Genomic DNA, 12,722 nt, shown 5'->3' with positions numbered 1-12,722 from the left:
AGAGGTCTACAGCTCACAGAGCCACTATAGTTTTAGATTTTTATATTCAATATATATTTTTATAAATGAACATTGAAATTGATTGTTAAATTCTTCCTCACCACGCGTAACAGCCGTAACATCAACAAACAACGGAAAACCAGATTGAATTTGAAATAAGTTGCAAGCAAATACGATTGACAAATTTTATGAGTTCTTTCCAATGTTTGTTGTTACGTATGGTATCCGTGAAAGGTCAGAATGAGATAATAATTTTAGAAGATTAAAATTATACTTACAATACCGATAATATTGGCTACACCGAACACAGAGAGCATAACTGGCCCCTGATACTTGGAGTAACCAGTTTCCTCCATGAAGCCAGGCAGGTAGAACAGCGGCACGATGAACCAGATAAACAGCACTAGGGTGGAGATGTTCATCATAAGGAAATGGAACTCGGTAAACATGTTGAAGTCGAAGGTTTTGTTCAATGCGTCGATTAAACGCCTTCCCCACGAGCCGTCAGTCTGAAAATACCATAGGTTAATATTTTTTAAAGCAATTCTTGCTTTTGAAGTAATCAGAATGAACAATTTTGGAATTAATTGGCTCAAATTTTTTCGTTGGTGTGAAGATTCCAAAAAGACGGACAGGGATAACCGAGAGTAAAGGACTTGTTTGCAAGATAAACAGCTTAAATCGTAACGGACCAATCAAATGAATGTCTCATGTTTTCGACGTGTTTAATGAAAGATACAGCAATTGGTTCCAGCATAATTAGCAAATTAAAACTAAGTATGTCTTATTTTCCTTCATTGACTGTAAGGCGCCATTTCTTTAAAAAGAGCAGCAGCTCGTTGACCCTTATTTATGGTAAACTGTTGCCAGTGTTTAAAAACACATATAAAATACTTATTTAACAGTATTCATGATTTACATCTCATCATTAATGCCACGTCCATTATATGGACGTTAACTATACTCACGTGAATTTTCTAACTACTTAAATTAAATTTCATATAATTACCTCTTGTTCTTCCATTGACCACATGGAATTCCTATAAATATCAGGGCATGAAGACGCGCGTAGCTTGTATTTCGCAATGTTCATCATGGCACCTCTGTGCATAATAGAATTACGATGTACTCTGATACCTCTTAAGTAGTGATTATCTGTCTTTAAATTCCACCAATCCTGTCGGTCAGTTCTAGGAGCTATAATGGCGGGCTTATTTTCTGGAATAGGTTGTAATAGTTTCTCCCTTACAATATCCAGTTTTGACTCAAAGTCCTTCTTTTCTTTTTTATTCAGTTTCAGTTTCATTGACATTTTAATTGGCTTGTTTTTAGATACGTCTGCAGCCGGTTCGATTGGTAGCTTTTGTTCCGAGTTGCTTCTTAAAGCGAGAAGTGATGGATAGTTTTGTAGTATGATGTTATAAAGACGTTTATTCGTTGACAGTTGATCTAGAACTTCTACTGGAACCTGTAACAAAAGTAAAGTTCTAATTATGACATTTATCCCAATAGATAAAATTTAATTGGTGAATAATAAAGTGTAAATAATAATACCTTTTCACTCTGTCGTAAGAATGTTGGCAAATTTATGACAGAGCTAACTTTGTTGGCTTGTGATAGATCGGCATTCATTTTGGTCGTCGCTTCCACTTGTTCCGCTTCCGCTATTGATGCTACTAGTGCTGTTAGTATATATTCCGGTGTCTCCCCACTCTTCATCAATGATTTCAACTCTTCTGCACCAGGATATACTGACTCGCCACCACCTGATTTAGCAGATTTAGCAGAAATCGATATTGAACTCGACGCTCTTTTCGCTTTACTTAATTTCCTATTTTTCTTCTGTTCCTCAATTAACCATTCAGGGTCTCTCATGATAGCACCACATACGCACACATTAAGTACTGTGCCAGCCAATATCAGGAGTGTTCCTCTCCATCCATAGTAGTCTAATAAAAACGTTGTCAGCGGTGAGTAGACGAATGTTCCGAACCCAACGCCGCAGGAGCCAAGTCCAACAGCCAGATTTCTTCGCTTCTCAAACCAATATGCTATGGATACAACAGCGGTAACGTACAGGAGCCCCATTCCTAGACCTGCCATGAGACCATAAGTCACGTACAGAACTCCCACAGAGTTACTAACTGCTGCAGCTACAAATCCAATAGTAGACGCTACGCCTCCTAACATAGTCATTTTTCTGCATCCATATCGATCTACAAGGGCACTCATTATAGGTCCAGCTATCAGTGGGACAGATATGAACAAACTTCCGATCAGAGAAACCTTGGCTTCGGTCGTGTTAAAGTGCTTCACCCACTTTTCGTTGATTAATCCATACGAGAAGGCTAAACCGTCAGCAACGGTCGCGATCAAGAATGACGCAAATACTACTACCCATCCCCAACCACCGTCAGGTATCTGTGGGCCTTGCTCTTCGGGCGGCTTGCTCGAGCAAATACTGTCCGTATCGCCCAACCCCAAGAACTTAACTCCTTCATTTGTGGAAACCGCATCTTCATCTTTTTCATTCTTAGTATAGGACACAGCCAAACTATCTGGAACATGATTCGTTTTCATGGAATTGACAGTATTTAGATCTCTATCACGTTTGTCGTCATTATTCAACTTCTCGTCATCTGCTGCATCTATATACTTAATGTTGTCGGCTTTGTAAAGCAATGGAGACGTAGTCTTCTCCTCTTCAGACGGTACTTTTTGTTCATACTTGAATGCTTTCTCTTTCCCTGGAATTCCATTTGCCTGGGCTCTTTGCGAGTCCATTAGTTTTCAACGCGAGCTTGTTTTAAGTACGGGTCTAAGTACGTACTTCAATGCTCTAATTAACTCCTCTAAGGAACGTTGATTTCTACCGAATTTGGGTTTGACACCCGGACAGACTTTCTACGTCGAAGAGATCCTGATTTCTCTTGAAGATTGTCTTAATCTTGGGTCCCTAGCTGAGTAGCGACAAGGCCTTTTGGAGATACAAAGTGTAAGGGCGCAAGGATTGTAAGTTGTCGGGTTCATCAAGGACCGGCTAGTCCTCGATTTCACACTTTCGAAATGGTCACTTTCTTTGGCTTCGCGCGTTCTACTCCTGAACCGTCGAAACTTTATTGACATGAAGCTTTAAAGTTTCGAAAAGTGCAACATTTCAATTTGGCGACCAGCAGGATTAAAATCTGAAACAAGAAAAAACATTTATAAACATATGGTTCGATGATAATATTGTATTCTATATAATTTTAGTTCCTAGGTACTTTTTACTCAAACACTGTTAGTAGAAAAAGGCGTGAAATTCAAATTTTCTATGGGAAGTTAATTCTTTGCGCCTACATTTTATAATTTGCCGCGTTTTTCTACTAAAAAAGTGTGTGTGCCAGAGTATAAATGTAGCTTTTACAATATCATAAAAAGGCACTTAGGGGATTCGGTATTTTAGCTGTGGCAACACAAACGTTTTATTCTATCGTTGATAATAAAAAAATACAAACATTTTTGTTTTTTATCGTTCGCTGACCTGACACTGAAAGCATAGCGCCGGCGCCAATTTGTTAATCAGTTTGAACTTTAGAAGTCAGTACCAGCCTAATTATATCCGCCATTTGTACATTGCTGTATATTTATATATTGTGCAATAAAGTTTTTTTTATACTACGTCGGCGACAAGCATACGGCCCGCCTAATGGCAAGCAGTTTCCGTAGCCTACGTACGCCTGCAACTCCAGAGGAGTTACAAATAAATAAACAACATGGAGGATTTAGCAACTGGAGTCGCCTTTAAGAGCTTACCCCTCTGCCGAAAGCTCTGGCCAATGATCATATGTATTGGTTGGATTGACGGTCACTGACGTTTATCTGACATTGTTATTTGTACGTTACGTACAAATAGCCATACATTTGACGTGCCTTTCCCCCGCAAAAAATCGGCAGACTATTTTGAACAGAAAATTACAGACTTCTGATCCTCCTGGTCCTGATCTGATGAGATTCTCCTGTTAAATCCTCCAAGATAAACAAGGAAGACGCACGTTTATGTATTTTTGTCTACTCAAATACTTGCCAATTTTCATTAGGTACGTACTTATTGAGGTTTTATAGTAAAAAATATATATATTATTTTTGATGACTCGTAGAAAAAGTATTGTATACAATAATGATATAATCAAACTTTTCAATCTCGTACCTCACAAAGGCAACTCAGCAAGCTTCGTTGCCTAAACACGGTACTCAAATCGGCTGAAAAGCTCTCTATTATATCACGATTGTATTAAATACTATCTCATAATCTTCCGAAATGTTATTTTTACCAACGGAAGAATGCGATGCAAATAAGAAACACATTTTTATGCGTTTACTGCCCTAGAGGTGGACGGGACACGACTTTATTAAAACAGGTCACGAAACCAAGGCCCTTCGTTTTCGGAACCATTAGTCTTGTGGACATTAATGTTTGTTAAATAAATCACAAAAATTAATGGTTCCCGTGAAAGATAACAAACAAACGTTATCATTATCGATTGATATATCGTGTTGGTGACATTTTTACAAACAAATTTATATGTCTCGGGTAAGCGTGGCTCGGGATAAGTGTAGGTACCTAAGCACGCTGACACAAATGTCTAGTGCAAGATCGTACATTTAGTGGCAAATATGAATGAATGAATAACTCTCACTAAACACTAATCAATGAGTAAACAGGGGCCTACCGCGAAAACAGAAATTCGCAAATTGCGGGGATCTTTTTCTTTTACTCTCATTAAGACGTAATCAGAAAGAAAATGCAAGGAATTGACGAACTTCGATTTTCGCGGTTATAGCCCAGGCTCCAATGCTAAGGGCAGCCACACTTACCCCACAGTCACACTTGACCGTATTAACCTTATAGTAACATTTAAAAATGTTTAATATTGCCTACCACACGCAACTTTACCTATAGATATCCTGTAAGTGGGAGTAAAGCCACCTGTTTGGTATTTAGAGTCACTGTTTTTCAAGAAACGCAACCATCAAGAAACATACCTCTTCGACAGCTATCGCGTTTGGAAGTGTAAAGCAATGCATAAAAAATGCACTAGCTTCAATATTATTTTGCTAGCCTTTTATATGAACGGTTTATCAATTTGATAAGTGATGATAAGATTTTCCGATCAATCATTTTATATACCTATCTATATGAGTAACGTAATGTTCTCATTGATAATATATATTTACGTAGAATGTCATAAAATAAATCAGGTGTGAATTTGTTTGGCAACACATATATACTTGTCTGATGACAATACAATGATATGGTACTGTCCAACTGATCTGATGATGGAGCCAGAAGATATGAACTGGAACTTCATGATGGAACATCATATCATAGCTGTGTTTGGATTTGTTAGGTTTAAAGGTCTGATGATGAAGCCGGAGGATAGGCACTGGCATTCCATGATGGAATATCGTATCATGGTCGGGTTTGGACTTGTGAGAAAGGTCACGTAATGCATTTATAAAAGCGTGTTTTTCTAGTGTTTTTTAAACTATTCATTTATTTAATGTTGATTTTTTTTCTATTTTTTTCTATGTATTTGTACATAAAAGGTTAATTAAATTATCATTTATTTCGACCACCTGGGATCATACAACAAACAACATAAAACATTCAACAAAATAAATAAATAAATTAGTTAATTCATAAAATGTTGATACTATTTGTAAAACTGTAACTTAGAAAAGAAATTAAACTTTTTTGTAAAACCTATTTATTGCAAAGTGTGTTACTTGTCACTTTTTGACATCTATCAATAAGGATATTTAAACACGTAGTGATTATATGCTATTTGATTTGAACTAGATCCCATAGTGCCATCATCGCCACCAAAAAGGCGTTTTGCACTAATAGTAAGTAACAATAAACAAATTATGGAAGGTAGGTAGAGGCAAGGAACAGAAACTCCTTAGGCAGAATTGTTGCAAAAGTGTCCAGCTGTCAGCTATTAATAATAGTTCTAAATCTCTCCAGAGTAGCGCTAGAGTAGCTAAGAACCTATGCATTATTGACGGAGTGTAGTGCGCTGTCTATGATTTGATTATTTTCTCAAGTATTCTAGGTATTGTAGCGCCACCTATTTATGGTTTTTTGTCGGACACTTTTTGGTATATGGAGATTTTGTTCCTTGCCTCTACCTTGCATTTAAATATTAATATACATCTGTTTTAACAGATGTTTTTTTTTTGTAAGTGGCTTTAACTCTGAAATTAGGCGATACCCAAAAAGGTTTATAGGACATTTTAGTCTTTAAATAGGTATGATCAGGAATATACTGTTAAAATCTCTCGCAATGCTCACGGGCACCGTTTATAATATATAAAACGCTAACTGAAATTACATGCTAAATGTGATTTTAATTGAGATAGAATTTTCAAATCAAAGTGATTATCATCGCTGGCAATGACAAATGCGTGACATGCCAAGTAATATTATGAGGATGACTCGGAAATAACGACAACCTCCTACTTTGTTATGGTTATAGCCCGGCTTAATTTGGAGCAGCCACTTTTATTCCACCCCCTGCTGAGTCAAGGCCTTTCATTCGCGTCATTCATTCAACCGTATATAGTTAAGTGTGAAAACATGAGAAGCTAGGGATTCTTCTATTGTTCAAATGTGATTAATGTATTGTTGGAATGTGATATGATTTATAAATTTTATAATGCAATACATAACAGGGACCGTGCGCGTTTACACCTCTAAATAATTTTAGATTTTTTTTGTATCTGTTTGTTTTTTTTTATTATTATTATTATTTTAGTAATCTTTTTGTAATTGTATTTTATACTTAATTGTTGATGTGCTTGTTTTTGCTTGTGTGTAAATTCCATGTTGACGTGTAAAAGTGCCCTTGTGGTCTATTTGCTGAAAGTTGATGAAGTTGAAGGAGGGTCTGCCATCTTGTGGCCTGAATCGGAACCATAAGCATGTACATTTACACGTCACGTGTTTTATTGTGCATAGTAGGTTCTGCCATCTTGTGGGCTACATCGGAACAATAAACATCACATTTACGCCTCGCGCCAAAAATCTGACGGCTCCTGTGCTGCCTCCTACAGTTCATGCACGCTCCCTATCATCGTAATTATAAGCTACTTAAAGAACATTGCCTCTCTCTTAGTGTTTGAAATAGTTATTTTTTACTCTGTGGTTAATATGTTGCTGTTATATGTTGGTATATTTGGTTTGTGTTTTATATATTTATTATGTATGTCTATTTATATTTTCTTATGTGTATATTTATTTACCTAAATTATGTGTATGAAAGTAGGCTTCATAACGGTTTTTGCAACACCTACTCTTTTCGATTAATTGTTTTGTTTCCGCTACCCAACAGTTGTCAGGAAGAGGTCGCTCTTTAGCAATCAGACCGCCTGTTGTTTGCCTCTATCATTAATCAATTGTTTTCTCAAAACTGTAGGTATCTTTTACTGAGGTGTGCTAATAAAGAATATTTTATCTAGATAGATCTATACAAGGATCTATAAGGATGAAAATATTTAAAAGTTTTAAGGTCTTTTACGCGAATAAAATCGCTATAAACCAGTGAGATAAAAACCAAATCGGCCATAAACATAAGATATGATTAAAAAACATGGTAGGTACTATTCCAGTATTTCCACCATTTTCCGATAATATAGATCCCGATTATTCATTACATTTGAATAGACGTAGACATAGCGAAGGTGTATTAGTTTCTAACTTATTATCTTTCATACGTATGTATTTTGTTAACCTCTTGAGATATATAAAGGTGGGTCCAGATTTTAAGTGGTCCACTGATTAACAGTCCCCCGGACGGTATCGGTCTGTCAGTTAGAACAAAAAGTTGATACCGTCGGGCAGACTGTTAATCTCGTCTGTTTCCGAAAGATACGCTAGCTGACTGTGTGCATTACGTACTTATGTACAACTGCTACAACGATGTGTAGTGCAGGAGCGATTGGCCAGATAAGATAATAATTGTTTATTAGCACAAAAAAAAGCGGTGGTGGTCGAGTGGATATGACGTCCGACTTTCAATCCGGAGGTCGCGGGTTCAAATCCTGGCTCGTACCAATGAGTTTTTCGGAACTTATGTACGAAATATCATTTGATATTTACCACTAGCTTTTCGGTGAAGGAAAACATCGTGAGGAAACCTGCATACATCTGCGAAGAAATTCAAAGGTGTATGTGAAGTCCCCAATCCGCATTGGGCTAGCGTGGGGACTATAGCCCGAGCCCTCTCGCATGAGAGGAGGCCTGTACCCAGCAGTGGGACGTATATAGGCTGAATTATTATTTATTATTATTATTCTAGCACAAAAAGATCATAATACACAAATTAATATTTAAACGAACAAAAAATTTCGCTAATAGTTCTTCACTCGGCTTGATGTTACGAAGTGAGTCCTAGATCACACTACGTGACGCTGATTTTCGGTGAAGCCTTAGGGCCTATCGTGAACCACGTTCGACGTGTTGCCTCTCTGTCGCACTTGTGAATTCGTACGTAAGTGTGACAGGGAGGCAACACGTCGAATGTGGTTCGCGTTAGGCCCTCTGGTAAAACTAATACTAAAACTAGAATTAAGTGGCACTAATATTCAAGAAAACATAACAACATTGTAAATAATCATAGCATTAGTCCAATATTAAGTAGCAAAAACCTAAGGATCGATCAATTAATAAAAGTGAGAAAAAGATTTAAGGTTATTAATTTTATTTATAATAATAATTTTATGTATATGCTTGTGGCCTAAGAACCTCGATATGGCGCTATCTGCCTTTCTACCGCTCTTGCATATTCGAGGGATAGAGATGCAGAAAAAGTAAATTCGATTTTCTTTTTTCGCGGTAGCGCCTCTGAACAAACATGTAATAAAAACAGTCACGCACAGAATCTTAAATTAATAATAACCGGCCAAGAGCATGTCGGGCCACGCTCAGTGTAGGGTTCCGTAGTTACTCTTTCGTCACAATAAGCTAAACTGGAGCTTAAAGTATAGTAAATTGTTAACCAAGGGATGAAACGGTACCTTTCACCCGAGTTAAACAAATAGGCAAATTTGCATAATCAGTACCTAATTAAAGTAAGTCTGTTTACTATGAAGGGAAAACTTTTTGCGATAACTCAAAAACAGCTAAACTGATCACGTCCGCTATAGTTTTCATTTAATGTCTTTCTTAAGCTCTACTTCCACGATTTTTTTCATATTTTTTGGACCTATGGTTCAAAAGTTAGAGGGGGGGGGACACATTTTTTTTCTTTCGGAGAGATTATCTCCGAATATATTCACTTTATCAAAATATGTTTCTTGAAAACCCCCATTAGTTTTGAAAGACCTTTCCAACGATACCCCACACTCTAGGGTTGAAGCGAAAAAAAAACTCACCCCCACTTTACGTGTAGGTGAGGTACCCTAAAAAAAATTAAATTTTTAGATTTTATTGTACGACTTTGTCGGCTTTATTGATTTATATATTCATGCCAAATTTCAGCTTTCTAGCACTAACGACCGCGGAGCAAAGCCTCGGACAGACAGACAGACAGACAGACAGACAGACAGACAGACAGACGGACATGGCGAAACTATAAGGGTTCCGTTTTATGCCATTTGGCTACGGAACCCTAAAAAGGAACCATTGACAATTGCCGCAGCCAGGTAAACAACTGAACAGGGTAATGAGCCGGTGCTTCTCATAATCTAATTAGAAACCAGTGAGAACTGAACTGATGCCGTTTCACCTAAGTACCTTAGTAATAAAAAGTCGTATTTCCTTATCAGTAACACGGTGAGTAATGTTTAGCAGGAAGGTACTGTCTTCCACCTTTAACAGTGAGTTTTGCTTTTGAGTGAATAATCGCTTTGGCGTCACGAAAAAGGAGCCCACTGATAACCAGTTCGCCGGACGATATCGGCCTGTCAGTTATTCGCTATTGTCAGCTTTTGCGAATAACTGGCAGGCCGATATCGTCCGGTAAACTGGCAATTAGTGCGGCCCCTCATACCCCCCTGACGGGGGGTATCGAAAAAAAGTATGTAAACTGCAAATTGAAGATGGCAACCAGCTGATAGACATTATACAGTGATAGTCGTTCTAGATGAGAACATTATCTAATCTGCGTAATTACTCCGAAGATAAACAGGCAATTGCACTAAGAAGTTCAAGATTGTGATTTCATAGGTACTTATAGTTTGTGTCATTCACGAAGACGCGTGCCTTGAATCGTATCGTCATATTATTAAAGGTTAGATTTGGCAAATCTGCGCGTCGTCGTGGATGACGCGAACATATGTATTTACTTACAGAAATACATATTTATCTGACCTATATATCTTTCTCTTTGTATTAGCATAGAAATAAATTCTCAAACGAGTAAAGATTTTGCACTGCAATCTTGCTATTGAAAATTTGTCAGTTGAGCTACATAGCGTTACACGAAGCCATAAGTTTGTGGTAACTTGATTACCTATCTACTTTCCAAATAAAGCCGTTTTAACATGAGATAAAGATAGTTTATTATTTAAGTAGGCATATTACAATGCGCTTATGAACATCAAATAAAGCTACATCGGCTCTAACCCTCTGGCCCGAGAAGATTAAATCCCCACTCAATTGTAGGAGGGTATCCCAATATGGAACCGGCATTCTTGTCTCAGAGGGACACATCTTTTCAAAACATTACATCTTATAACTAACATGCATTAAATAAGATAAAATTATGCATTAAGATAAGATAAGAGCGTAACTCCGATTGTATCGCGTAGTGTATAGCGGTTTTTTGGTGGTGAGTTCGTATGACTCCTAACTGTCCATTGATGGACCTTGGATATCTTTCCTTGGCAATAAGACTCAGTATCAGTTACATTGTAAGCAATGCAAAATATATGAAATTCACACGTCGGACCTGAGTACCTACCGCGACTCACGTTCGACGTGTTGCCTTCCTGTCACACTGACGTACAGATTTACGAGTGCGACATAGAGGCAACATGTCGAACGTGGTTCGCGGTAGGCCCTCTGATCCCGCGACCCCCCGGCTATCGCGCTGACCCATAATACTTAATTAATACAACTAATTATCACACAATAATGGCCGGCTTCAACGATACTAGGATTTATTTTATTCTTATTTACTGCAATCAATGCAATACGCTGTTTTTGTCATAATTAAAATAAATGATTCTTTTTAATTTGACGACCTGTCTGGCCTAATGGGTAGTGAGGTAGTGACCCTGCCAATAAAGCCGATGGTCCCGGGTTCAAATCCTGGTAAGGGCATTTATTCGTGTGATGAGCATGGATATTTGTTCCTGAGTCATGGATGTTTTCTATGTATTTAAGTATTCATAAATATGTATAATATTATATATATCGTTGTCTAAGTACCCGCAACACAAGCCTTATTGAGCTTACCGTGAGACTTAGTCAATTTTGTGTAATAATGTCCTATAATATTATTTATTTATTATTTAATTTACTGTGCCTATTTTTATGCAAACACTTTTCAAAGATCAAATGAAAAGTTCATCACATTCATGATTTTAGATTTAGACAACTGATGTTTGTATTATCCATAGGCAACTATCATGCAAATTTTTTTATGATATAGGAGGCAAACGAGCAGACGGACCAATTGATGGTAAGCGATTACCGCCGCCCATGGACACCTGCAACACCAGAGGGATTGTAAGTGCGTTGCCAGCCTTTAAGATAGGAATACGCTCTTTTCTTGAAGGTCAAATCTAAGGTCGTATCGGTCCGGAAATATACAGGCGACAGTTCATTCCACAGTTTAGCTGTGCAAGGCTGGGAGTTTCCGGAAAAACGCATAGTTGAGGACTGCCAACCATCGAAGTGGTGAAGATGGCCCCCTGGATTGTACCTTCTGGTATCTATGCTGAAACGTGCGTTCAAAATCAGTACGATGACAAACTGCCCAAGAACTTTAGCTCCGCTGACCTTCGCCACAGTCTAAAAAAACTGTCTCCTCTATTATTAGCCAAAAAACCTTCAATTTACGTAAGCCCAGTCTGCGTTTCTGTAAAACGAGACGCTGTATAACGTCTACAAAAAGCTGTATACAAATAAACACTGACTTTATTTCATTGTAACAGAGTTTAATATCGTATTAAATTTATTCGTTGGTTAGTATCATATTGGCGTTCGTCCAGCTGTTACGTACATTTCCAGATTTTAATCATAAATGAGACACGAAATTGTAAATGGGTTGGCGCTTCGCACCAGTAGACCAAACAACCCGAACAGATGCAAGATGACTGATGATTACATGAAATCCCCAAACTATCTTTACGATGTACTTAAATACCGAATTGTTGTGCACATTACATTTCAGACCGTACCTGCTACCGCCAGGTGTTATGTACAGGGCCAGCCATTTTTGCTTGTCAATTACCTACCTTAAATTTTTTGGAAAAAGTCAGATCAGACTATCGAACTATTCTCTTTTTTCTACACACAATATTTTCTGTGTATGTGAAAAAACTCCGTCGTGGTGACATCCGTGGAAATCACTAAAACCGACCACTGACTAACAGTCCGCCGGACGATAACGGCCGGTCAATTGTTCGGAACTGTCACAGTTTTGTTCTAACTGACAGGCCGATATCGTCCGGCGGCTTCTTAATCAGTGGTCAGCTTAACCCTTGGAGTGGCAGGCCGTCGGCTCCCGACC

The 12,722-nt window shown here is 37.9% G+C and overlaps 1 protein-coding gene across 2 annotated transcripts in view; it reads right to left on the bottom strand.

Moving 5' to 3' along the window:
• Window positions 1-12,722, bottom strand: part of LOC133521834 (uncharacterized) — a 72,310-nt gene that overhangs the window by 4,478 nt on the left and 55,110 nt on the right. For both annotated transcript variants that reach the window (XM_061856925.1, XM_061856926.1), the window contains exons 2-4: window positions 1,555-3,185; window positions 1,010-1,468; window positions 279-509 (exon numbers count right to left, since the gene is read on the bottom strand). In XM_061856925.1, the coding sequence (XP_061712909.1) occupies window positions 279-509; window positions 1,010-1,468; window positions 1,555-2,784 (1,920 nt within the window). In that variant the 5' untranslated portion in view covers window positions 2,785-3,185. The remainder of the gene's footprint in view (window positions 1-278; window positions 510-1,009; window positions 1,469-1,554; window positions 3,186-12,722) is intronic.

This window comes from Cydia pomonella, chromosome 10 (genome assembly GCF_033807575.1).
Source record: "Cydia pomonella isolate Wapato2018A chromosome 10, ilCydPomo1, whole genome shotgun sequence".
Taxonomy (NCBI): Eukaryota; Metazoa; Arthropoda; class Insecta; order Lepidoptera; family Tortricidae; genus Cydia; species Cydia pomonella.
Note: the sequence above shows the minus strand (reverse complement) of the source record. Positions and strands in the feature narration are given on the sequence as shown.